The 27740-nt window shown below is 37.6% G+C and overlaps 1 protein-coding gene and 1 long non-coding RNA gene across 2 annotated transcripts in view; one reads left to right on the plus strand and one right to left on the minus strand.

Moving 5' to 3' along the window:
- LOC141363678 (uncharacterized) overlaps nt 1-27740 on the plus strand; it is a 416667-nt gene that overhangs the window by 108077 nt on the left and 280850 nt on the right. The window lies entirely within an intron of this gene.
- Nucleotides 1-27740, minus strand: part of LOC129420278 (zinc transporter ZIP11) — a 199763-nt gene that overhangs the window by 9752 nt on the left and 162271 nt on the right. Inside the window, exon 7 of the mRNA XM_073866580.1 lies at nt 15222-15291. Coding sequence (XP_073722681.1) covers nt 15222-15291 — 70 coding nt within the window. The remainder of the gene's footprint in view (nt 1-15221; nt 15292-27740) is intronic.

Below are 27740 nucleotides of genomic sequence, written 5' to 3' on the forward strand. Positions count from 1 at the left end.
CAGTGTCTGACAACAGAGCTTCTCTTTGGGCACAAAAGGGCTTTTGGTGCCCCCTTCCCTCCATCCATGGGGGTCTGCCCTGAATGGGCATCTGTGTTTTGGGAAGAGCTGAGGATCTGGCCGAAATGAGGGGAAAATCCCCCAAACCATCTGCACCAATCACAGATCAGTTTCAAGTGACCTTTGACCTTAGAACTCACTTGTACCCCTGTTTTCATTAGCAATAGGTGATGTGCAACTATACCAATTATTAACCAGAGCTTTAAAACTATACACTATATGAATACTTATACTTAATATAGGCAATACACTGTCAGAAGAAAATAGTCAAAAATTGTCACTGGGGCGATACCCTTTTTAAAAAAGTATACCTGAAGAGTTCATGTACTAGTACCTCGGAGGTACATATTGCCATCAAAGTGTGTATAGTATTGTTATAAAATGTATACATATCTGTGCCTAAAAGTAGATTTAAGCTTGGGATTCTTTTTTTCTTTTTTTTGAGAGAGGGAAACACTTACTCATTGTTCTGTACAACATAAATCTGGTTGCTTTGCTGACAGTCTTATTTCACACAAAACAAAATGCAAAACTTTACAAGATGTTATTTCTTTTCTTGCCGAGTACTGCATTCACATTAATGCAAATTTTTATTGGCATGTGTAAGATGGTGACCCCTAATGTTTGTGCTGGCTTGTCATTTCACATTAGTTTGTCTGAAAGAAGGCATAACCCAGAGTTTTGCTTTATCCAGAATTACGTACATTTGTATATTAAGACCCAAATACCTTTAAGGTACGTCAGTTTTATTAACGACCATTCTGGCAACACCGCCTATATGGGGAAAGACTAAAAACTTTAAATAAAAACCTTTCAATGTAATATATTGGTTACACTTTATTTTATAGTGCCCTTGCATTTAAGTACTGAGTAATAATGATTAACAACATGTACTTAGTATAGGGTTAGTGTTACACTGTTAAACCATAATTTCATATTTTGTGTTTTAGACCTACACTAAATATTAACATAAAATATAAATCAGGGGTCTCTAACCTTTTTGTGAGCAAGGGATATCACAATGGATAAAGCAATCTGGAGGGCAACTTTTTAACTTGTTGATTTTATTTTATTTTATTTTACTTGTTGACGTGTTTTAGTATTATTAAAAATGTTAACATACTGTACATAAAAGAAGCCAAGCTAATATAAAAAATATGCAATAAATAAATAATACAATTGAGACTTTGACTCGGCGCAGTAACACCCTCCCTCTCCCATTATGAGAGTGAGAAGGGGAGCGGACTTTTCAGGCGAGTCGAAGTACTCACAAAAGTGCTATTACGCCATAAAATATAGTTCCTCTTTTAAATCCGCTTAGAAAAGCGCTACGTTTTATTTTGTACCACCAAACTTGCTCGTATAACTACTCGTCTTAAATAGGAAAAACGTTGATGTGTTTGGTCACTTCTAACTTTATCTCTAAATGGTACCATTGAATGAATGGGGCTAAGCTAAATGCTATCGAAGCGTCGCAGCGCGCTCCAGCGCTTATGTGCACGCACACAGATGATAGAGGGATGTATCAACAATTCTTAGTTAAGGTAATAACATATTTTAATATTGAAAATGAGTAGACTATTCCTTTAAAAAAAAGTGTAACCATTATGTTTAATTACTATTGTACAATGTAAACAATTGCTGTAGTTATGGAGTTTTTTTACCAGTAATTTACTGTAGATTTAAATGCACAGCAGGAAAAATAAGTATTTGACACATCAGCATTTTTATCAGTAAGGGGTTGAATTCAAACAAAGAAATCAGATCATTTAAGTATACAAGTTGAGTCATAATAAATAAAGTGAATTGACACCGGGAATAAGTATTGAACACATGAAAAGAACAAGGTGCAAAATGGCATAGAAAGCCAGGAGATTACTTGAAATCTGTCAGTATTGAGAGAGAAACCCTGCCCCCTATTAGTACTAATTGATATCAGCTGCTTTAGTCTTAATTGATGGCCTATAAAGGCTTCTCATTACCCAGAAGGCACACAGGAAAGACTTCATGATGGGTAAAAGCAAAGAACTCTCTCAAGATCTTCGTAATCTTATCGTTGAAAAGCATTTTGATGGGAATGGTTATAGGCGCATTTCCAGAGTGCTGAATGTTCCTGTGAGCACTGTGGGGGTCATTATCCGGAAATGGAAAGAGCATCACTTCACCATAAACTGGCCACGATCAGGTGCTACACATAAGATGTAAGATGACTCCTGTCAGAGTCCAAAGAATAATCAGGAGAGATCTCCAAGAGCCAAGAACCACTCGGGCAGAGCTTCACGAAGACTTTGCATTAGCAGGTACTGTTGTTTCAAAGAAAACTATAAGCAATGCACTGAACCGCCATGGCATCCATGCACCACCATGCAACTCCATTGCTGAACAAAAAGCATGTTGAGGCTCGGTTAAAGTTTGTGAAAGAGCATTTGGAGATGCCTGTGGATTATTGGGAGACTATAGTGTGGTCAGATGAAAGCTAAATTGAACTTTTTGGCAGTCATTCTACACACAATGTTTGGAGAAAAAATGGCACTGCCCACCACCCAAAGAACACCATACCAACAGTTAAGTTTGGGGTGGAAGCATCGTGGTTTGGGGCTGCTTTTCAGCAAGAGGTACTGGAACACTTCATATTATTGAAGGCAGTAAGAATGGAGAAATGTACCGGGACATTCTGGATAAAAAATCTGCTGCCATCTACCAGAAAGCTGAAAATGAAAAGAAGGTGGACATTTCAGCAAGACAATGATCCCAAACACAAGGCCAAGGAAACAATGAAGTGGTCAGTCCCATACAGTAGAAAATCAAAGAGAGAACTGAAGATCAAAGTTCATAAAAGAGGCCCAAGGAACCTTCAAGATTTAAAGACCATTTGTGTGGAAGAATGGGCCCGAGTCACTACTGAGCAATGCTGATGACAATGGTCTCTCCATACAAGAGGCGTCTAGAAGCTGTAATCACCAACAAAGGCTTTTCTACAAAGTATTAAATAAAGTTTGTTCAATACTTATTCCCTGAGTCATTTCACTTTATTATGACTCAACTTATATACTTAAATGTTCTGATTTCTTTAAATTAATTCAATATTTGGCTTGATGGCTACATCTGGTGGAAATTTTGTGTCAATAGCCCACTTAGAAATCCCCTTACTGATAAAAATGCTGATGTGTCAAACACCTACCTTCCCCACTGTATGTTATTTACTGACAACAGTTTTTATGAACATTAAATGAACATTAAACATTAACAAGCCTTTATCTTGACAGAATAAAACGATACAATCATGCAAAGCATTCTAGGAAACAAAATCTGAAGGAAAAAAACAGAAAAAGGTTGATGAGGATTTATGGTTCCCAGAATGCATTGCATGAAGCTGGTAATTTATAGTTTTATTCTTTAAAGACAAAGACTTGTTCATGTTTAATGTTTATTAAACTGTTCTCATTAATAAAATCAGAGAGAATGACAGGTGCATCAAACAGAAAGCTGGGCATTGGGCCATATTTTACTAGCACATTAAAACACACACCTGTGAGGTTAAGTCAAGGTCCTGCTAAACTAAAATAACTTGATTGATAACATTTGCTCTCAGAAACACTTCATGACTTCTTTTGGAGGCTATAAGCAGGCCTTTACTCAATCTGCTCCTCTATTCTAACCATTCATTCGCAGTTTCTTGTGGACTTTAGAGAAAAATCTGTGAAATTGTGTAGTGCTACACTCTTAGGTAAAAGTGAACACATGGGGGAAACATTTGTAATGTTTGCAAACATATTTGTAGTTCCACTTCTGGAGGAGTCTGATGAGGTGTGTAAGACAGTGATAAACCCTTCAATTTAAATGGAATGCATGAGATACAAGAGTTTATGAATTGCTTTATTAATTTTATCTGGGATGACTACACTGTAAACAAATTATTTGCTGCCTTCTTTGTTTTTTTTTAGATGAATTAACTCCAGATTTACAAGTCATGTCAACAGCACTATTATTTATCTTGACAAGAGAGGAGTTGCTACAACTCACAAAATGAAGTTTACATATATCAACTATATTTTATAAGTTATAACAACTCATCTTTGTCAAGATAAATAATAGTAAGTTCAAATGACTTGTAAATCTTGAGTTAAAGGCGGAGTCCACGATGTTTGAAAGCCAATGTTGATATTTGAAATCACCTAAACAAACACGCCCCTACCCCAATAGAATCTGGACCTTCTGTTGAAAGACTCGCCCCACACATACGCAACCCGGCAAGGATGTCGGTTAGTAGACACGTTCCTTACTGCTGATTGGCTATAAGTGTGTTTTGGTAGTCGGCCCGTCTCCTTTTCCAAAGCGTTTTTCAAACATCGTGGACTTCGCCTTTAATTCAACTAAATATTTTAAGGCAGCAAATATTTTTTTACAGTGCAATTATACAGTATGCTGACATGTTTTATATTTTCATTTGGGTTTTGTGAGCAGTTTTTTAGCAGCACCAAACAGAATTACACTGTAAAAATTGCAGCATTTTTGTCAAATCAACATAAATTATCAAGCCACTTTAACTTAAAAAAATAAGTTAAACAACTTCAACTAGTTTTTATAAGTTATGTCAACTATTCCCAGGTCAAAACTTTAAATAGTAAGTTAAATTGACTTGCATAACGATGTCATGACTGTTTCCAGACAGTTTTCCAAATACCACACTGTTGACTCTCATTTTGTTTTAATGCAAATAAATAAATACACTTAACCTAAACCCTGAAAAATTTCTTCCATTACTCAACTGTTTTAGTTAAAAGCATGAATTGAATGATTTCTCTCATTCAACAAGAAACTTTGAGTTAAATCCAATTATTTAAATCAAATTATTTATTTTAGCTTATTCTGGATACATCAATTAACTGCTACTATATGAGTGTTAATTTGCTGTTTATTTATATTACTACACTGTAAAAAATACTTTGCTGCCTTGGAATTTTTTGTTGAATCGGCTCGGATTTACAAGTCATTTCAACTTACTATTATTTATCTTGACTAGAGATGGGTTGTTATAACTACAGGTGAGTTGTTATAACTTATAAAATTGAGTTGACTTTTCTCAGCTGTATTTTATAAGTTGTGACAACTCATCTCTATTGACATGACTTGTAAATCTGAGTTGATTTAACAAAAAATTTTAAGGCAGCAAAGTATTTTTTACAGTGTTGTTTTTGTTATCATTGTTGCTTATTATTTAGCTGTGAAGTTAGGAGCTCATCTTTTCACTTCTTGAGATTTGATTATAGTTACTAAATTTTTAGAGCAGCGACCCTGTTTTTTTAAGTTGAATCAACTTGTCTGGGCTTACAGTGATCTTCTATTGGTCAGATAAGATTATAGAATTAAAACTTTAAAAAAAAACGAGATTGCTAATAAATGAAATTAAACTTATTTTCTATTTAACTGGGTTTAACTTCATAGCTAAATAGGATTCACACTCATACTTTGCTAACTGCTCTTGATAAATGTGGGCGTGTGTATTAGAGGGTGGTTTTTAAAGAAAGCATTTTATTGGACAAAATTGTGGAAACACTCTGCAAGATGAATCAAAAATATTTTCCCTGAAAAGACAAAATTGTAAAAATGCTGTTTTTTTTTCACTTTTAGGAGTACTCATAGCTAACGTAATGCAAAGGGGAACTACTGGAGGGATAAATAAACCAATGAACAACAATTGTTTATAAAATGGCAGAGATTGTTAGGTATGACATCCATTAAAACTGCAATCCAAATTCAAAAAAGTAAAAAAAAATGGCTTTAAAACCAAAAGACTTTATTTAATCTTATCCGGTCAAAATGGTAAAAAATCGAGGGAGGAAAAAACAGGGCGGGGTGGGAGAGCCATGAGAGGAAATAGAGGGATATACAAAAAAGAGGGAGAGAGATGGATGAGAAAAAGAGAGCTGAGAGAACAGGGGCCCTATGTTTTTGAGATTCAAAGCACAATGTGCTCTTTGAGGGCTGCAGAGAATAACATTTAGATAGAGAGCCATCAGTCCAGCTTTCCCGCATTCTCACCGTGCTCTCTCTCTCTCTCTCTCTCATTTTCTGCTTTCTTCATCACTCTAAATAATATACTAAATAATCATATTTTAAAGGACATACGCAAATCTTGGCATATCCTCTGTTAGATTGGCACTTGTCAAATACTTGTTGTTGAATAAGTTGGCATGGCCAATTATATGAAATGCTCTGTACATGCTAATGACATATTGTAACCTTAAAATGTGTTTGTTTCCTCATGTAAACCTTGTGCATGCAAAAGACCGCTGAAAAACAACCCAATTTCAACATAATGCCAACTGTGATGTAACAGTCGAGATGTATGCCCCAACACGTTTACTAATGTGAGCTACTGGCATGAGCCGCAGAGCAGAGCCAGCAGAGCCAAATAGGGTAATTATAGACCATTTCATTTCAAAGGAGAAATCTTAGGGTTGTAAATGGACATGTAAAAACTTTTCTGGATAATTTTTGCACTTAATAAAGTTACATACCTTCTATGTAAATTTCAAAGAACATTTTAACAGATTATTTCAGTGCATTTTTTGGCACCTTTAAAACAGCCAAAGCTTTGTAAATAAAGCACCTTTCTTTAAGTCAGTCTAAGAGAATTATCTGATTTATTTATCATCTCGACAAATTATGCTAATTTAAGACACCTATCTGAGATTTTATATTTTAATTTAAATACCCATTGGTAACTATATTCAGAAGGGGACCAAAAGGATGTGTGAGTCCTGGATAAAGTGACCACTGTTCATAAGCAAACTTGCACCTGTTTGCACAGAATTGTTTTGCTTTGTCCTTCTTTTAGTAATAATTATGTTTTAGTGTAATAGATTACAAGTGAAATAATTTACCATTAAATGTGATTAATATATTCCCAAAATGCTAAGTGATCTTCTACCTCTAATGCATGCACACACATGTTGCCAGCAATATCTAAGGTGCACAAGAGAGTACCCGAATTTTTACCCCCACTGTTCATTTCTACTTCATTGTTCATTTGAACAAACTTTTCAATATAATTGAAACAAAATTTCAACCTCATTTTTTCCACTTTCGTCTCAGGAAAGACTCGTGTCTATGACAAATAATATATATATATTTTCAAATTAATGTCATTTGCAAGAGGAATTTGTGCAACAATACAACAAAAATTCAAAAACTAGATGTTTTTCGCTTGTTGCTGACAAGCTGTTGATGATATTTTGCAAAGGTCCATTGTATGGCAGAATTCCCTTTACATGTGTGTTTAGTTAAGCATGCTCACAAAGCTTGTAAACATTGTGCTTAGCTTAACGCAATTAAACGCACTTAACACAGAGCGATCGGTTTCAATAACACGTGCAAATGATTTATCAAATCCCGATGACAACAATTAAGTTTGACTTAGTTACAGCTACATAATTGAGAAAAGATTTCTGAGATTAAGACGATCATGATCTTGGATGAAAATGTGTTTGTGTGGGCTTTATTCATGCATTAGTGCCAATGTACTACAAAATCACTCAGGTTACTTCCTGCCCTTCCAGCCTTTTGATGATATTCATTACATATGTCAACATTTGTGTAGTGTTTTTTTTCCTATCCCAGAAAATAACAATTAGAGCAACAGCACAGCCAGTTGTAACAATGTCAATTTAAAATGTTTGATGCAAGTAAACGTGAAGAAAGAACTAGTTGGTTATACGCAACCCTTGTATAGTGTACAACATAAAAGGTCAACATTTTAAAAATTGAGATCTACACTCACCTAAAGGATTATTAGGAACACCATACTAATACTGTGTTTGACCCCCCTTTCGCCTTCAGAACTGCCTTAATTCTACGTGGCATTGATTCAACAAGGTGCTGAAAGCATTCTTTAGAAATGTTGGCCCATATTGATAGTATAGCATCTTGGAGTTGATGGAGATTTGTGGGATGCACATCAAGGGCATGAAGCTCCCGTTCCACCACATCCCAAAGATGCTCTATTGGGTTGAGATCTGGTGACTGTGGGGGCCATTTTTATACAGTGAACTCATTGTCATCATGTTCAAGAAACCAATTTGAAATGATTCGAGCTTTGTGACATGGTGCATTATCCTGCTGGAAGTAGCCATCAGAAGATGAGTACATGGTGGTCATAAAGGGATGGACATGGTCAGAAACAATGCTCAGGTTGGCCGTGGCATTTAAACAATGCCCAATTGCCACTAAGGGGCTTAAAGTGTACCAAGAAAACATCCCTTAAACCATTACATCACCACCACCAGCCTGCACAGTGGTAACAGGGCATGATGGATCCATGTTCTCATTCTGTTTACGCCAAATTCTGACTCTACCATCTGAATGTCTCAACAGAAATTGAGACTCATCAACATTTGTCAAGTCTTCAACTGTCCAATTTTGGTGAGCTCGTGCAAATGGTAGCCCTTTTTCCTATTTGTAGTGGAGATGAGTGGTATCCGTTGGGGTCTTCTGCTGTTGTAGCCCATCCACCTCAAGGTTGTGCGTGTTGTGGCTTCACAAATGCTTTGCTGCATACCTCGGTTGTAACGAGTGATTATTTCAGTCAAAGTTGCTCTTCTATCAGCTTGAATCAGTCGGCTCATTCTCCTCTGACCTCTAGCATCAACAAGACATTTTCGCCCACAGGACTGCTGCGTACTGGATGTTTTTCCCTTTTCACACCATTCTTTGTAAACCCTAGAAATGGTTGTGCGTGAAAATCCAGATTGTGAAATACTCAGACCGGCCCGTCTGGTACCAACAACCATGCCACGCTCAAAATTGCTTAAATCACCTTTCTTTCCCTGAGTTCAGGAGATTGTCTTGACCAGGACCACACCCCTAAATGCATTGAAGCAACTGCCATGTGATTGGTTGATTAGATAATTGCATTAATGAGAAAATGAACAGGTGTTCCTAATAATCCTTTAGGTGAGTGTATATATCATCTGAAAGCTGAATAAATAAACTTTCCATCGATGTATGGCTTGAAGAATAATATTTGGCAGACTATCAGACTAAAAATCTGGAATCAGAGGGTGCAAAAGAAAAAAAAATATTGAGAAAATCGCCTTTAATCGCCTTTGTCAGAGTTGTTTTGATATATTTATGGTATGAAATGTACAAAATATTATGTAATCATGCTCCATCATGACTGTTGATTGTTTTTCTGTAAACCATACACCTGAAGTGTCAACTGTCTTAAAAAGAGGCACCAGAGCAATGTTTGTGGTAACCGTGCTATAAGAGGAATAATTGACTCCGGTCTTTTGAATTATAAGAAAATAATGCACAACCATGGTGTAAAGCACTCCGCTTTGCGTCGTGTCGCATTACCACCTTGGGTGTGCATTATTTTTGAATAATTCAACAGCCCGTCATCAATTACGCCTTACTTCAGGTTTTTTGCACACACAGAAAGCTACTGAAGGAGCTGCTCTGTAAAACAGCCAATCAGAGCAGAGCTCAACATTATTAATTATGACCCTTCCAAATAAAGTAATAATAGACCATTTAAATGAACATGTAAGCGGTTTCTGGATCATTTTTGCACTTAATCCACATACATTCTACATAGATTTTAGAAAACAATGTAACATATTGTATCAATGCCTTCTTCGGCACTTCAATATTTTTCTTAGTATCATTGCTAAGTGCTTTAATATTTCACAAGCATGACAAGGAGATTTCAAAAGAAAAATGACTTATTCCAAAAGCAAAGAACTTTAGATATTTCTTCACTAAATCATCACAATTTAAAAATAGGTATGAGGTATGATCTTCACCCCAGCCAAAGACGACAGCTGATGTTATTCCAGTTCAACAAATAAAAAACCTAAATGTTTTGACAACCCAAGCACACGTCACCTCCGCTGTTGTATGCAATAAAGAATGAGTCAACAAAGCTCAGTTATGCCAGCAGAGACCATCTTTTCCATTGCCCTACAAAAGTAAATCAGGAAGTAAAATATAGATGCCATACAACAGTACAGAATCAAAGCTACATCATATAGGGGTGGTTTCCAAGACAATGCCTTATTTTACCACATTTAAGCAGTTTTTCCAAACATAGCTTACAAAAAAACATTATGGGTGTGCATCTTGAGACAAAACAATAGCACTGATATATGTTAAGTTATGGCAGCTCAAACATGCATTTCAGTCTGGGACTAGGAAACCACCCCATAGTAGTCTAGCTAAAATCTGCTTCCTGGTCAAAACATATGCTTTCTGCTTTCTACGCTCTTTAAAAGGTACCAAAAAACACTTTCTTTGAAGAGTCTTTAAGCATCTGGTTTTAACAGTCCACTTGAGTATGTGGGTACTGGGGAATGCAAGGACTGCTTTGACTGGGAGAAGAGCGCTGGGAAAGAGAGAGAAAATGAAGAGTGGCTTTCCCCTAGAAAACAAACAGACTTTTGTTTAAGAGGAGAGAGAGAGAGAAGACTGTCTGACTGACTGACTGCCGCGGTTCAGGATGGAGACAGTAGAAGAAAGTGAAAGAGGGGATTGAGGTCGCAATTTCAGAAACTGGAAAAACATACAGATGGGGGTCGGGTCAAGATGTTCAGACCCCTCTCAGCACATACAACCATTCGGTCGAAAAAGGTGAAATAATGTTATCAATACCACTTAAGGGTGTGTATACCAGTTTACTGCCCATTCTAGACAGGTTGAGAGTTGATTTTGGTTGTGTATGGCCCCCATTTCCAACACTACAATCAGACTTACTTATCTACTGTGTTCAGTGTCGTATCAAAAAAAAATAATGTCTAGTAATACTAGAATTGCACGTTTGATATTTGGAGGATTGGTAACATGGTAGCTGTTGGAGCTCTTTCATGTCTATTATTAATAATTTGTTGGGCATTTCTGATCTAAAAACCAAACACTTTAACGAATGGAAAGCATGATCTTACATGGATGCCCTGTAGATCCTTGTGAATTCCAGCCAGCGCCCTTAATTATTAAAGACTAATTACAAGAACATAAACTACTTGACTTCCCAGAAATCAATTTGAGTAGATCTGGGATTAACCTAGTTCCTCAAAACACCAAACTTGAAGACTTTAAGGTCATTCCAGTTTTAATTCCATCATATGTTCAACGTTACTGGAAAAAACATCAAAGCAGAGGAGGGAAAAGAGAGCGAGAAAAAAGTACATTAAAACAACAGGATAAAAGATCTGGAAAACAGCAAGCTAGGAAAGTATGCAGAAAAGTTAAATACAGCACAGTGGAGTAGAAAGAATACAAACTGCATACAGTACTACAGTAGAGAGAGGTACAGAGAAAAAAGTGTACTGTATATATTGAGTATATTTCCCAGCATTTGGGTAAAAAAAACTATGCTGGGTTGTTTCAACCCACTATTGGGTCAAATTTAGGCATTTTTGGGTTAATTTAACCCAGCGGCTGGGTTTTTCCCTTTTTGACCCAACACTGGGTTTAAAAAATAACCCAGCATGAGTGTAATATATATGTTAGTAAATTATAATACTGAAAAGTGTTGTAAAATATGCAGTCAAAATCACCAGCAAATGTAAATGACCAATACTCATTTACTTTCCTCTAAATTCTTTAATTAACATTCATAGTTAGGGATTAACAAAAATCAATTAGTTTGCCACTGTTAATTACAACATTGGGTTGCATTCATGTGTACACATCTCATAAATACAGTCAATTCAACAGAAACCTGCACTGTAAAAAAGATTTGTTGGTTTAACTTAAAAAAGTAAGTTACCTAGTTGCCTTAAAATTTTGAGTTCATTCAACTTAATATAGTATACGTAGGCAGCAGTGTTGTCAAAAATATCAATATTTCAGTACATATCGATATCTAAACAATCCCATTACTTGTGTCCTACTGAAACGATACTCTGCGATCAGCTGTGCGTTCTCCCTCTCTCTGTCTTTTCTTTAAAACAGGTAAACGCAGTGTCAACAGAGCCCCGCCTTCTCTAACTGTGCGTTCACACCGCCGCCGGCGAGAGCGTCAAAGTGGCCGAAAGTCATTCATTTTCAATGAGAGCCGGCGGGTGCTCCAGCATGCCACGTCTTGGACAGTGTGAGTGTTGAGCAGTGTTGCCAACCATTTTCAATGAAAAGTAGCTAAAGCTTGCTTGGAAAGTCGCTAAATGGCACTAGATTATGTCATTACGTAATTAGCATGTCAGTGACGTCATCACGCCATATTTGCATTCTTACTACATTGGCACTTCAAATCTGTTTCACGTTACTCTTAATCTCTGAAAGGTCAGAAAGTGTACTTTAAAACAGCCGAATGCCTCAAAAGGTTTTCTCATTTGTATATTCTCTGCTTAAGTTGTCAGAAAACAAAACAATTATGAAAGAGTGACTGAACGTGACCCATTAAAACTACTTGTTACAGTTTTCCCACATCTTAGTTACCTTCAAATTCAAGGACCTTTCAAGGACTTTCCAGGTCCATACCATCAAATTCAAGGACTAAATGTGGGGACACATTTCAAGTGAGAGCAAGATTACATCATGTTATCTTTTAAGATACATTGTTACAGTTCCCTTTAGAGGGAACTCGCGCTGCGTCACTGCGGTGACACTTTGGGGACGCCTCCAGGGGTAAGTGCGTCTGAATGTGTATATCAAATTCAACCAATGGTGAGGCTTAAGGACAAAGACAGGGTGACGCGGGAGCCAGGAAGTATATCGCTATCTGAAATATTGCCAAAGACGGCGTTAAAGGGACGCCGGAAGTATGACAAGGAAGATGCAGCGCCTCGTTTCCTTCTCAAGGAACAACGTTTCATGAGACGTTTCATGTGTCAATCACAACTATGCAAAAAAGCATTTTGTTATGAATCAACATTCACATACAGAAGATATAAGAATTTAAAGCGAACAGTTAAGCACGTGTGCTTAAAAAGCCTAAAATTTTTATGATATTATCCTACACTACACAGGGAATAATATGGATTTTTTTTTCAGAAAACTTCATGCATAAAATAGATTCAAGCACTTTTAATGACCTGTATCTCTGTATAAATATTTTCAAAAACTTCCAAAGTCCTTGATTATTTTCTCCCAGATTCACAAACTTTCAAGAATTTCAAGGACTCGTGGGAACCCTGTTGTTAACATGCGTTAACCCAGCATCTTACTTCAACTGAATTGTTAAAGTCCGTATGGGTAAAAAAAACTGTACAACTGAGCGATGTTCATGTTTATATGGCCAGTTTTAAAACATATGAGTAACAATCTTTCAAACATGGTTAGGAGCGTCACGTTTCTGGCTGACGTCAGATGTATTCAGACCAATCACAACATACAGATTAGGCCAATCAGGGACACAGAGCTTTTCAAATCGATGAGTTTTGTACAAAATCAACAAAAATGTATGGCATGTGGAAAAGATTGTGTTTTTTAACCATAAACCACACAAACACTTTGTATTATACCAAATACACAAAATAATGTTGTTTTTAGCAATAAAATAGGTGCTCTTTAACATACAGACCTTAACTTTAAAGTATTACACAGTACATCGTATTATAAACAGTATAAAAATGTAAACTGATGTGTCAAGTTTTTAGGGTAAACTCCCCTTCCACTTGAGCAATAGCAAAAAACTGCAGGATCTCTTAAACCTAAAAAAATTAAATCCTAATCTCTAATTTTAAAGAAAAGAAAGTATTTTTACTTCATTCTACTCAAAAACGCTTAAGATGTGTTTAGTGCCAAGAGAGGTCACAGTAAACACAGACGATGCCTAAATAACACATTTAGTCCTGAAAATGTAATTATTTATTTTTTTGTTCATATTGTCTGTATTTTCTGTTTCTATCTTAATAAAATAAATTGAATAATAAATCTGGATGGACATTAAACTTTTAAAACAACAAGTCTGGTGATGGTGGCGGCCTAAGACTTGTACTGTATTTTCTATAGTAGATTACAGTACAACAGAATTGAGTAGTAGTAGTAGTAATGTTTAAAGTCTTAAAGTAGAGTTTAGTGAAGTCTTCTTTGTGTGTGATTGTTTCTAGTTTGTGACAAAGGCTTCTTTCTTATATCTACTCTATCATCAGTTCAACACATCACACACACACACACACACACACAGACACACACTGCTCCCTCTGTTTACTTACTGAACAAACTATGTAACAAATCATCCATCTGTCTCTCCATCTATCTGATCGTTGATCACAGACCGCACTCCTTCAGAAAGCACTTTGCTGTCAGTATGCATGTAAAGAGATAAACTGACAATAAATGTAATCCAAACAGTGTTTCTTATTCTGCTGCATGCAACATTCCATTCAAAGGAAGGAAATTCAAAACAGGAGTCATTGTTTTCATTATTTTTAATGATGGATGCATTCCCTTTTGGAGTTTCAAAATGTTATCCACCATTCAATGGCATTATGGCGACCATGGACATTATTCAAAACGACTCATATTGTGTTCATCTGAAGGAAGGAAATCTTATAATGTACACCTGGGATGAGGGTAAATTATGGGATGATTTTTATTCTCAGGTGAACAATTCCTTTAAGACATCCAGTGTGTCCAAACTTCTGACTAGTAAAGAAATATGCAGACATACACGTCTGTTGTCTCTACATCTGCAAGCTGTAGCTCACATCTGGATGGCAGTCTGAGTCACAAACGAGTACATGCACATAGACACACATTCACACAGAACCTCATTGAATTCCTGCCGACAGTGAAGACCAGGTGCTTCAACAGCTACAATGCTGCACTGATTCTCTGCTATGCCTAATAGATTCCATCTGGCTGTATGATGTGCACACTTGTTATCCAGTTTCCTCTCTCTCAGACTGTCCTGAGGACATCATCGAAACATGGATAATAACAATTCCTCCAGAATATCACAGCAACACATTCTTTGTGTTTCTATTTGGGTGAGTGAGAAAAAACACTGAGATTTTACATTACCAATTTTGACCACTTGGTGACAGCATCACACAATACTGCCACATCACGCAAGCAGTCATTGTATAAAAATAAAACATATAATCCCAATCACCAAAGATCCCCTTTTATGTTTTACAGCAAATAGCACGGTTGGAACAACATGGTGACACATTTCTTTCTGGTGAACTATTCCTTTAACAATGTTAATGACTTACCTGGCACTCTCAAATGTGGCTGACTGAGTTTTTCCGATCGCTCCGAAGGCCACGCCGACTGCCAAACCCTCTGAAAAACAGAAATCAAACACCTGTCACACTTTCTCATTACAATCAAAAGCCAACATCAGTCTGTTGCGGAGCGCATTGATGTACTCGACTGAATAAGAGATCGAAACGATTAGATGCTATCAGGCACAAAGGATTTTATCCCACAAATGCCAAGCTTTTAACTACTCAAAGTAGGAACTCAAAGTCTGTCAAGAGACCATTTTTGGTCATCTGGTGCAGAGATGTTGGCAATTAAAACCACTGCCCTTGATCGATCTGAAGACGCTTTCATCCCAAGCAACTTGTCTTTCACAACTTTCAATAATAATAAAACATACACGTGTTTCTCTGGAACTCAGTGGTTTGTTTAAAAAAAAAATGAACCTGCAGCCTGAAACTTTAATTTTTAAAGACCTCATGAAATAGACAAAAACTAATTTGGTTCTTGCGCTGACATATTTCAGATAACATAGATTGGTACAATATATCAATAAGGTAGTCCTTTATTAAAGCATCCCCCCATTCTCTATGGTTTGCTAGTGCATGTCATTTGCATGTATTGAAAAGGTCTATATGTGACCCAGTTTGTGAAATCCTGGCTAAAATCTCATAATCTTATGGGATTAGGTCTGAATGAAAGTTTGGTTTTAATCATTGATTTCAATCTTTGACATAATCTTACTCAGTCAATATAAAGATAAAGTAATATTTTCACAGAATGTTCTTTACATAATGTAGGATGTATATATAGTAAATCACAAAAAATGACTTTAAGCTGGATTTTCACAGGCAGCGTCACACAAAAAAGCCTTTAAAAGAGGGAGGGTGTGTGTTAAAGGGCACTTATTATGGCCTTTTTACAAGATATAATAAATGTCTCAGATGTGCCCAGAATGAGTCTGTGAAGTATTCAAGATCATTTATTACAACATGTCCAAAATGACCCAATTGGGTGGGAGCAAAAACGCGCTGTTTTAACCTCTTGAAAAGCACCCCCACTCTGGCCCAAACCATGAAAAGACCTACATTCACTAAAAGGGTTGTTTTTACTAAACCATTTAGAGTATAAGCATAACTATGGTGTCATTAGAAAAAAGACACTTTGAGCTTCATTTTCCAAGTTTCCAAAATTATTTTAAAGCGACACCATGTAGTTTTTCAACCTTCACCCTTGTGATAGTACATTGACTTTAAATAGGTTGAATGACATGTCTACAATAGCCTGACGGGGTCTGTATCGCTTTTACTCGTGCTTTAAAACTTTAAAAGGGTTTCGGGTAGTAACCAGAGCACACTACGTACAAAAACTACAAACTAAAAAAACTACAAAATTCGACTGCTTTACGGCATACGTCACTTCATCAACACATTTTTTTTAACGTGAATTTTGCTGGAGGCTACTTAAGGAGTGTAGAGAGCAGCTTTTATTATGTGACTCTGTGGCACTGTGTTAGTGTTACGGACCTATGACACGGGGCGACCCGGGTTCGAATCCCCTTAAGGCAATTTTTTATATAAACTCACGATCTTGATTCATACATAAATGCGATCTTCTTTGTAAATGACGGCGATTATCTTGCATATAATTCCCTGTATTCAGATGCTGCATTCACGTGTTCACGTATTTACCTTTCTTTTACTGTCTATGGTATTTACATAACAATCCAGGATGCTATGCAGTCAAACTTGCTCAAACTCACACAGTGTAAAACCAAACCCTATTCATTCACCAATCAGATCCGAGCGTTTCTCTCTTCCTCATTTGCTGGGTTCCGCTGTCACTCGCGTGACGTATTACAAAGCGGCAGACCTAAACACATTGGTTTACTTGGATTTGGAGCGATAATTTTCACACGAGGGAGAGAGAGACGATGCAACAATATTTGTTTGGAAAAAGGCAAGGAAATATTTCTGGTCGTTTCTCAATTGGAAGGCTGCAGCCTCCGGAGGTCAAATATGCAGGCTGCATACGTCATCAAGCCTGGTTTATTAAGGTAAACTGAGCATTACATACGCAAGTCATAAGCATACTGCAACAATTTACGATTAATTAAGTATAATAGTCAACTTTATAATTGTTAATATTCTGAAATAAGACAGCCTTGATGATGTAATAAAAAAGTTATGCGGTGTGCCTTTAAGTTAAAAATTAAAAAAGTTAGAGAGGCTGAAGTACACTGGAATAAAAAAATGTTTGCATAACATCATGTTTATTACTAAAAAACTTAATGATAAATATGTGTTTGAAACCTAGAAATGCAATGATCCCAAAGCCACAATTCCTCAGAAGTTATGTTTCACGTTTGAGGTCAATAGGCCCAAAAATGAGGTACTTGCAAGGGTTTTTGTAAGACTAGTGCCTTTTCTAAGTGCCAGACAGCCCCCAAATAAAAGTCTTTTGTTCTTATTATTATTTATACTTATGTTAGCAAATAAAATGCAGTTTCCACATCAGGGAAATAAAACGTCACACAAAGAGCGTTGGATTCCATGAAGTCATTGGAGGAACAAGCAAGTCAAATGACATCACAATTTTTGACAGTGCTGTTTGGATATAACATATTATACTCCCACCTACTTCTAAAAACAAAGTTTGAACGCGGTTTTACGTGTTAGAACCTAAAGTGTAATCTCATATACAGTGTTATGACGTAAATAGTCCTCAGATTGTATATAATACACGGTTTCATCGGACGCAAGTGCGCTGACGCGATACACGTCTGGATCCGAACTTTACTTCTGGTTTCGTTTTTTTTTTAATGGTCTGACTAGTTGCTAAACTGATCTCTTGAACAAATGCCTCGTCGAAAATAACAAATGTTTTGGTTTCCTGAGTAATCTATGTGTTTTTTTTGCTTGTTATACAAATAAACTACATTTGAAGAACTTTGTTGTTATTTATTCTTAGTGGAGTTTACCGGAAGTTACGTGCAGACCACAACAGCCACTTGTTTATGTTGTTACTGCTGAAACCGTCTCTATTCTATTACAAGATGTTTATACAAAATCTGATGTAAACAACAGACTATATATCTATATTTCACGGATTATACGCATATGTGGACAAAAATTGTCATTGGATGTATTCTATTAGAAGGTTTTCATGGGTTATTGACACATTTGAAACAGACTGGATTCGACTCGCGATCGTCATATCAACACACAAGTAAGAAGTCCCGTTTATATTTTGCATGTTGTCACAAAATACTACATTTAAGCTAGAGCATCCGTATCTCAAAACAGAGACCATGATGCTAGCCCATAGACCTTTAAACGAAGTATAGTAATGTTAATATTATTAATGTTTGTAAACAGTAGGCTATATAGATATTGTTAGCAGCGTTAAAAACTGACGTCATCCCGCCCACGAATTAGTTCGCGTCGAGAGGTTAATGTGTGTACCTTTAAATGCAAATGAGCTACAGCGTCTCACTTCCTTACCAACAAACAGCGAGCGCTTTCAGTTAAAAATAGATCTAATTAATAAAGTCTGAGACAGTAGTATCTAGTGGACAGAGTACAACTCGCTGATGGTGGACTGTAAATGGGGGGGCTATATTAATATGACCTCACATTGATAAGAGAATTAAAACGGCATGTCTAATGAGACTCCTTTTGTTACATGGGGAGTGGGGTGGATTTTTTTTCATCGCAGGGTGGTTGTGTTAACACACTTCCAACACACATTTATTTCCAAACACCATGTAAAAGTGGATTTTGCATAATAGGTGCCCTGTTTAAAGCTATTTCATGCATTCTGACTTATTCACACTGTTTAAGAGTTGGATTCCTCCTCCTAAACATAGGCAAAGTATTCAAAAAGCAGTTGGACGTATGACAGGGTATATCCGTGCCAAATGCACTTCGCTAGGGTTCGTAAAAGTTTCAGAAAGTTTTAAATCGAACATAAAAGATTCATACATAACAATCTTGCTTTATTTCTTTTATGGGCAATTTTAGTGGAAGTACAGTGGAAGTCCTTTTATGGGCACTTTAACCAGAATAGCACACACGCACACCAACCAAAAAAGTGAGTTGTTGTTTGTAAGGGAAATTTAAGCTTGTTTAGCTTTCCAAAGAACCCAGCCTTATGGAAACAATGGATATAAACTCACCTAAAGGATTATTAGGAACACTGAAATAACCACTGGTTACAACTGAGGTATGCAGCAAAGCATTTGTGAAGCAACAACACGCACAACCTTGAAGTGGATGGGCTACAACAGCAGATGACCCCACCGGGTACCACTCATCTCCACTACAAATAGAAAAAAGAGGCTACAATTTACACGAGCTCACCAAAATTGGACAGTTAAAGACTGGAAAAATGTTGCCTGGTCTGATGAGTCTCGATTTCTGTTGAGACATTCAGATGGTAGAGTCAAAATTTGGCGTAAACAGAATGAGAACATGGATCCATCGTGCCTTGTTACCACTGTGCAGCCTGCTGGTGGTGGTGTAACGGTGCGGGGCATGTTTTCTTGGCACATTTTAGACCACTTACTGCCAGTTGGGCATCATTTAAATGCCACGGCCTACCTGAGCATTGTTTCTGACCATGTACATCCCTTTATGACCACCATGTACTCATCCTCTGATGGCTACTTCCAGCAGGATAATGCACAATGTCGCAAAGCTTAAATCATTTCAAATTGGTTTCTTGAACATGACAATGAGTTCACTGTACTAAAATGGCCCCCACAGTCACCAGATCTCAACCCAATAGAGCATCTTTGGGATGTGGGGGAACGGGAGCTTCGTGCCCTGGATGTGCATCCCACAAATCTCCATCATCTGCAAGATGCTATCCTATCAATATGGGCAAACATTTCTCAAGAAAGCTTTCAGCACCTTGTTGAATCAATGCCACGTAGAATTAAGACAGTTCTGAAGGTGAAAGGGGGTTCAACACAGTATTAATATGGTGTACCTTATAATCCTTTAGGTGAGTGTAGTTTGTTTATAGTTGTTTATAGTTTGTTTGCAAGTGCATATAATGTAAACGACACAAACATGTAGTGAACTGTAAGTTATCAAGAGATAGTGGAATAATGTTGTGTGTGTGTTGCTTGCTCATGACTTGGTCCACCCGCGGTACGCCTCCAGGAGCTTGAGTTTATTCAGAAAGAATCGGTAAAGCTGACCTGTCTTTTATAAATCTGATAAAACTAAAGACTGTTTGGATACATGAAGGATGTAGTACTACTCAATACTGTAGGTACTCCAGATTAACATGAGATAAGCAGAAACAGTGTGTGTTTTAAATTACAACCATGTATATAGCATACACATTATATGACTATTTAGGCTATATAATATCCTGATTTCTATTCTGTTGACACTGTTAGTGAACTTTTAGCAGAACCAGTGATGCAAAATGAAGTTTGGCTACTTGTTCATCACCCATCATTGTCAGTTTCCTGTTATCAGCAATGGTCACTTCTCCATGTGTGGCACTGCAACCGATTGGGGATTCGTCTCAGTACTTGAGCTTAGCTTTGAAACATCTTACATAGTGCGGGGAGAGATATACACCCGCAAAGCACTTTTTCAATCAAGCAGCACCTTAGCCATCTGATAAGCTGACATCCAATCTGAGCCCCCATTCTGAGGTGCAATTCAATTTCACATCATCCAGAACATTCCCATCTCCCTCATACTCCTGCAGGTAATGCCAATCTCTCATTCTAGATATATATATATATCAGTACGAGTATGCCTGTGTATGTGTATCTGTTTATTTAAACATGATCACCAGGATTAATCAGTCCAATCTTATCTTCGTCCAAGAGAAATCGTTCTTGGCTCAGAGGAAATTAAACATATGCAAATGCATCTGACATCAAATCGACACATAGTATAGAGCCATATGGTGGTTACACTGAAAGTCCCAAAACTCCAAGGGTGATATTATCTCCAACATAAAACACTCTTTCAGAAATACAGTAAAATGCTCGCTTGGACTGCTATGTTCTTCTTTCACTCATTTAAAGGGCACCTATTGTCAGATTCACAAAGATTTCCTTTGGTGTATAACTGTGTATTAGTACATGTTAACGATATGCAAAAGGAACAAACCCCAAAGTAAACGATGATGCGAGTAATGGTCTCCAATGTAAATCCCTTTTTTTCTTGGACTACAACAAACACACGGATTGTAGGCAACAGTTTACTTCCTGGGATAGGTGATGTAGAGAAGATCGGCATTATCAGACCTCACAACCTGTTAGCATTGCATTGTGAGCAAATTTTTCAAACATGGTAAGGAGCGTCACATTTCCGGTTGACATCAGAGATATTCAGGCCAATCACAATGTACAGATTAGCTGGCCAATCAGGGATCAGGTTAGCAACAATACTACAATGAGAATAAAGTTACACCTTCTTTCTTTGCATATATATTTGGGCGGTCTCATGTAAATACTTTAAGTGTGAGACGGCCGAAAACCTTAGGCGTATGACGGAAATGTTACGCCCCTTGACATATTAGGAATATCAGATCCAAAAGCACAGCATCTCTACAACATAGCAGCAACAGCAACAATACTACAGCGAGTATCAATTTAACGACTTCTTTCTTTGCATATACATTTGGGCAGTGTTATGCAAATCTTCCCACACAGTGTCGTAGATATGTGGAGGCGTGTTTGAAGTAGGCGTTTTAGGAAGAGGAGGAGGAGTCCTCATTTTTAGCCCTCCATCTTCTATATGCACAAACAGCTTTTAACACTGATGTTGACACAAAGATGAAGGAAAACATGAAATCGCATCATATGACCCCTTTAAAGAGACATAAACTATAAATAGACCGTTTGAGACTGAGCTGCAATAATGTAAAATGTGTAAAAAATTCTGTGCCGTTTTAAGAAATCAAGCATGAAAATGTATTCTAATACACCCCAAAAACTAAATCAAGACTAATGCGTTTACACCAGCCGCGGTAGAGGCGTCAAGCACGAGTGATTTCAATGCTAAGTCAATGTGAAGACACGTTGACACGCGTCTGGAGGTCTCGCGGCGCGGATGTGGTGCTTGGCGCGGCGCAGTAGACGCAATTCCACCTCGTTCGCGTGAATGGTGCTTTTTGTACATTTTGCGTTTGACTCGAATTTGCGGCTGACGCCCGGGTTGAAAAATGTGAGCTTTGGCAGATTTTCGCATGCGTTAACCAATCAGGAGCCTGCTTCTGCTGTGGCGGCAGCCCCGCCCGGAGTCACTCATTCAACATGAAGGAACGCTTGATATTGTCCGTGAGCAGTCACCTGGAGCTATACGACACAAGTTCTTATTTCTATAGAGACAGGAATCAGTCCCTCCAGAAAAACGTGATTGTGCGATCGGGCGATATATTGCATAATCAGCCAAAGTCCCCATATTTATGCGTGGCTGCATTTTTTCCAAATACGACGCACTTTCGCCGCATTAATTACATATTTCCGCGCACAAAATATGCGGGGCTTGCATGATTTCATAATCTCCGCATTTTCGTAGCAAAACGTCACATATATATTAGCAGAAAGTTGAAAAATTTCACATTTACTTCCCAAAAGCGCAGCCGTGTCCTCTATTGCCATGGGAACGTTATGAAGTGACGTGATTATGTGACGTGAACATCATTGCAGCTTTTGCAAGTTTCCGCAGTTTTTCGCAAATTCCCGCAATTCCACCGCATAAATTGCATAAATATCCCGCATATTCCATTGCATTTTTTAAGAAAACGTGCCACAAAATCGAGGATTTGTGCCTGCAACAATCACAAAAAAACTCGTTTTTCTGGAAGGACTGAGGAATAAAAAGAACCTCGCTTGGAAGAGTGTCAGTGAGGACATTGGGCAACCTGGTAAGTTGTAAATACACATTTCACTTTTGAGTCACGTGACGTTTTTCCCCCTATAGTAAGGTGACCAAATACAAACTGGTAACTCAACAATCAACATCAGTTATCTAACAGACAACCACATAGCACTTGCCCCTCCCACAAGAAGTGGATTTTGCCTCTGATGCGCGTCAACTGCTTGCTTTTTCCACGCGTCTACTTCACTCTACGCGCGTGAATGCATTCAAACTGTTCAAGCGGCAAACTAGGCGCGGTAGACGCGATTTTGACGCCTCAAACGCGGTTGGTGTAAACGCAGCACTACAATACATTTCTTAAAACAGAAGACACATGTGCATAACCTCAAAGTTCTGTTTAGGAAATATTGAGGTCTAAAACATTCATTGTGTCCAACTCTTAAAACTCATTGCTGAGCTTTTCTCAGGTAGTATCACAGAATGGTTCCCAAATGCCCCGTTGATCTTCTTTATTAAGTTACCTTAAGCTAAAATAGGTCATTTAAATGTTTGTAATGCTTGAATGTTAATCACAGCAAAACTGCTGCTTAACAATGCCTAGGAAACAATGGCTGTATAAAACATTCCTTCAAGCCCAGACTATTGTATTGCAGGACAGCACATGCAGGAAAATTACATTGAGAGATTCATTACAACAGTCCCCTCAAGCTATTTCAGACAGCAGTGAGATCTATACTACATCTCCATCCATAAAACATGATCTTTCCTCTCTCCCAACCTCCATCTCATCACAGGTGCACTTTAGAAGAGAGAAATGAAGACATCTTATCTGTCTTCTCAATCCAAATAACACCACCTACAACAGCCGCGTGGAGACTGTTGAGAAATGGACTATATCTCTGTCACAAAAGAGGCTTTATCTCGACTTGAGGGCTTGAGAAATGCTAGAGTGGTTAGATAAATAACAAACAAATGAAATATTAATGCCACACATACAAAATGTCCGGTACACACGTTCAGTATTAAAGTGCATTCAGTCAAAGGCAAGGCTTGATATCTGTCCACAATTCAAGCATGTTTTAGTATGTACCACATATCAAGTATTACAGTGCGTCTCATTCCACTGATCTAGTCTTGCTCTCTGGCATTTATGTGCCAAAGTGATAAAATACGGCCTTGATGTTTAATTCCTTTTAATGAATGAGTCAAGCAAATCATTAAGGAACAAATTGTGCTTCCTCCGTGTTGCCTCAGGACCGGCGCTCTCAACAACACAATTAATGAATTAAAAGAGACATCATTCAAAGTCCCTACGCAGTCATGTTAAATGCCTTAAACACAGTCTAAAGTGTTTTTGTAGTAATAAAAGTAGAATTAAAATGGTAACTGGTCCCAGCCAATCAAAAAGACAAAGATCTGTCATTTTATATTACCATTATCATATTATTTTTCAAGTTTAATATAATAATCTTAAAAAAAATCGGGTGGTTTCCCACTAAAATGCATGTTTGAGCTGCCTTAATTTAAAGAGCACCAATTATCTGATTCACGATTTGACATTTCCTTTGGTGTGTAAGTGTGTATTAGTACATGTTAAAGGAATAGTCTGCTCATTTTCAATATTAAAATATGTTATTACCTTAACTAAGAATTGTTGATACATCCCTCTATCATTTGTGTGCGTGCACGTAAGCGCTGGAGCGCGCTGCGACGCTTCGATAGCATTTAGCTTAGCCCCATTCATTCAATTGTACCATTTAGAGATAAAGTTAGAAGTGACCAAACACATCAACGTTTTTCCTATTTAAGACGAGTAGTTATACGAGCAAGTTTGGTGGTACAAAATAAAATGTAGCGCTTTTCTAAGCAGATTTAAAAGAGGAACTATATTTTATGGCGTAATAGCACTTTTGGGAGTACTTCGACTCGGCGCAGTAACACCCTCCCTCTCCCATTATGAGAGTGAGAAGGGGAGCGGACTTTTCAGGCGAATCGAAGTACTCCCAAAAATGCTATTACGGCATAAAATATAGTTCTTCTTTTAAATCCGCAGATGGGGAACATTGTGGAATAAAAATAAAGACTTTTAGGTCTCATGCTGCCAGTGTTATAACAGGCACAATGATTTTCAGCATGTTACAATAAATTGCACTTCTACAAACACTCAGTAGTTTACTTTTTGACCAAACCACACGAGCACATTTAAATGATCTGTAATAAAACAACACATTTAATGCTTAAACATGTTTAAGTTTATTGTGTACACATATTGAATACATGCGTTTCTGTCAGTCTCTCACTCTCTATCTTGTAACTCCTCGTATTAATTTGAAACTTGAGAAAAACATTAAACAACACGTTTATGCTTATTGTGTATGATAGTGAATACGTGTTGTTCTCTCACTCTGTCTCGTGCAGTGCATTAATCCTCGTGTTCATTCATATAAACTTAAGAGAAACATATTAAATAACATACTTGAAAGGGAACTGTCGCGTTGCTCTCTCTCTCTCTCTCTCTCTTGTTCGTTCACTCACTCGCTCTCTCTCTCGCTCTCTCTCTCTCTTGCACTTAGGTAAGGTTAATCCTTTAGAACGTTAATACAATCTTTAGAAAGATTATTAAAACTACAAGTTATAAGATTGTAGGTTCCTGTTTGTGTTTGAGGGAATACAAACGCGTTGTGCTGTCAGTCATTCTTTCTCTCTGTCTATCGCACTCGTGAGGCCGCTTCATGGTTGGATAGTGCAGTTGAAGGGGCGGTATCATTATAATAAGATCCCCTACCTACGTCATGGGGGGAGCGAAATTCGAATGACTTATATATTCACATGCTTGCAGAGAGAGCCTTACCAAAACAAAGTTACAGGGTTGCTATTTTTCATGTTTTCTGGGTTGGTAGAAGCACTGGGGACCCGATTATAGCACTTAAACATGGACAAATTTTCATGGAATGTCCCCTTTAAGCCAGGGTTATAGTTTGTTGAATACGTGCACACAAAAGCACACGCACGGTTGAACGTGCAGCCTTGCAAAGTATAGATTATTTGGCTGAGGCTTGATCTCTTTCAGGCCTTGCCGGTGTTTTTATGACTGAAAAGTTCTGCATTCAGAAATTGCATATTTCATCACAAAAATGTCAAGCTCTGGCCTGAAATCTCAGTTTCTGACTCAAACTGTTCCCACACAGGTGTTTACACATAGAGTGAGTGCATAATGTGACTATGTTTAGTTTAATACAGTACATACTTTTTATATTAAATTAATTAAACTAAGAAAGTAACTTGCACTTCTTTTTTGAAAAAGTAACTCAAATATTAATGTGTACATTTAAAAAGTAATGCGTTACTTTACTCGTTACTTCAGAGAAGTAATATTATTACATAATGCATGTTACTTGTAATGCGTTATCCCCAACACTGGTAAAAAGCATGCGTATGCAAAAAGAATAATGATAAATTTGACATGATCAACAAATATAATATATGTGATACTGGACCACAAAACCTCATAGGTTGCACAGGCATATTTGTAGCAATAGCCAAAAATACATTGTATGGGTCAAAATGATATATTTTATTCAAAAATCATTAGGATATTAAGTAAATGTCATGTTTCATTAAATTTCCTACTGTAACTATATATCAAGCGTTTATTTATCATTAATAATATGTGGACAACTTTAAAGACAATTTTTTACAATGTTTAAATTTTTGCACCCTTAGATTCCAGATTTTCAAATAGTTGCATCTCGGCCAAATATCTTATCAATGTATTTGTCCTATCCTAACAAACAATACATTAATGGAAAGCTTATTTATTCAGCTTTCAGATACAGCAGGTTATACAAACAAGGGCCGATTCACACCGGCTGCGTGGCGTATCTGTTGCATGTCAGTTGCGTGGCGGCTGCGTCCCGTTTTGTGTGTCTGTACTGTTGCTATAGGTGACATATATTTTGCCTGGAAACGCTTCCAAGACGCTTGCGTGTGGCGTGAAAAATAGGTGTCGGTCCTATTCCTAGCATGCACGCGTTTTCGGCGCGGGTCGAGCCGCGCCTGAGACGTGCGTGTCATGCAGGCAGTGTGAACTGTCAAACCTGCTAACATGGGAGCCTAAATAAAAATGGACACGCCACGCAGCTGAGACGCACACGCCACGCAGCCGGTGTGAATCGGCCCTTACCCCTGATTTACACCGCACGAGTTTGCGGCGCGTTACGGCTCCGAGGTGGCTTTGTTTGGAATGTGCTTTGTGAGGAATGCGGTGTCATGGAAACACGTAGCAATTCAAGTTGGCATGTCAGGTTTGTTTTAAGTCAAGTAGTTCATTGTAGATAGGCAGCTTAACGTTACGTGAAATGGAGACGGGCAACATCAGTCTGTGTATTCCTCATCCACTATTTAACCCAAATATAAACACTGTAGTAATTTATTGAAAACCCCGCCTACTTTGGTCTGGCCAGCAGAGCACAAATCGCTTGGCTACGCTGAACCCAGCGGCGAGCGCAGCGCACACCCCTTCCTATGTGAAAGCCGCATCAGTGTTTGAACTTAAAATAAATGACTTTTTTAAATGCACAATTAATAAAACTATATGTCAAACTATCACTGCAGTGTTGTATGTAGTATATAAAACACTATAATTAGTTTTTGCCCCAAAATTGTATGATTGGT

The sequence above is a fragment of the Misgurnus anguillicaudatus genome, chromosome 4 (assembly GCF_027580225.2).
Source record: "Misgurnus anguillicaudatus chromosome 4, ASM2758022v2, whole genome shotgun sequence".
In the NCBI taxonomy this organism is placed as follows: Eukaryota; Metazoa; Chordata; class Actinopteri; order Cypriniformes; family Cobitidae; genus Misgurnus; species Misgurnus anguillicaudatus.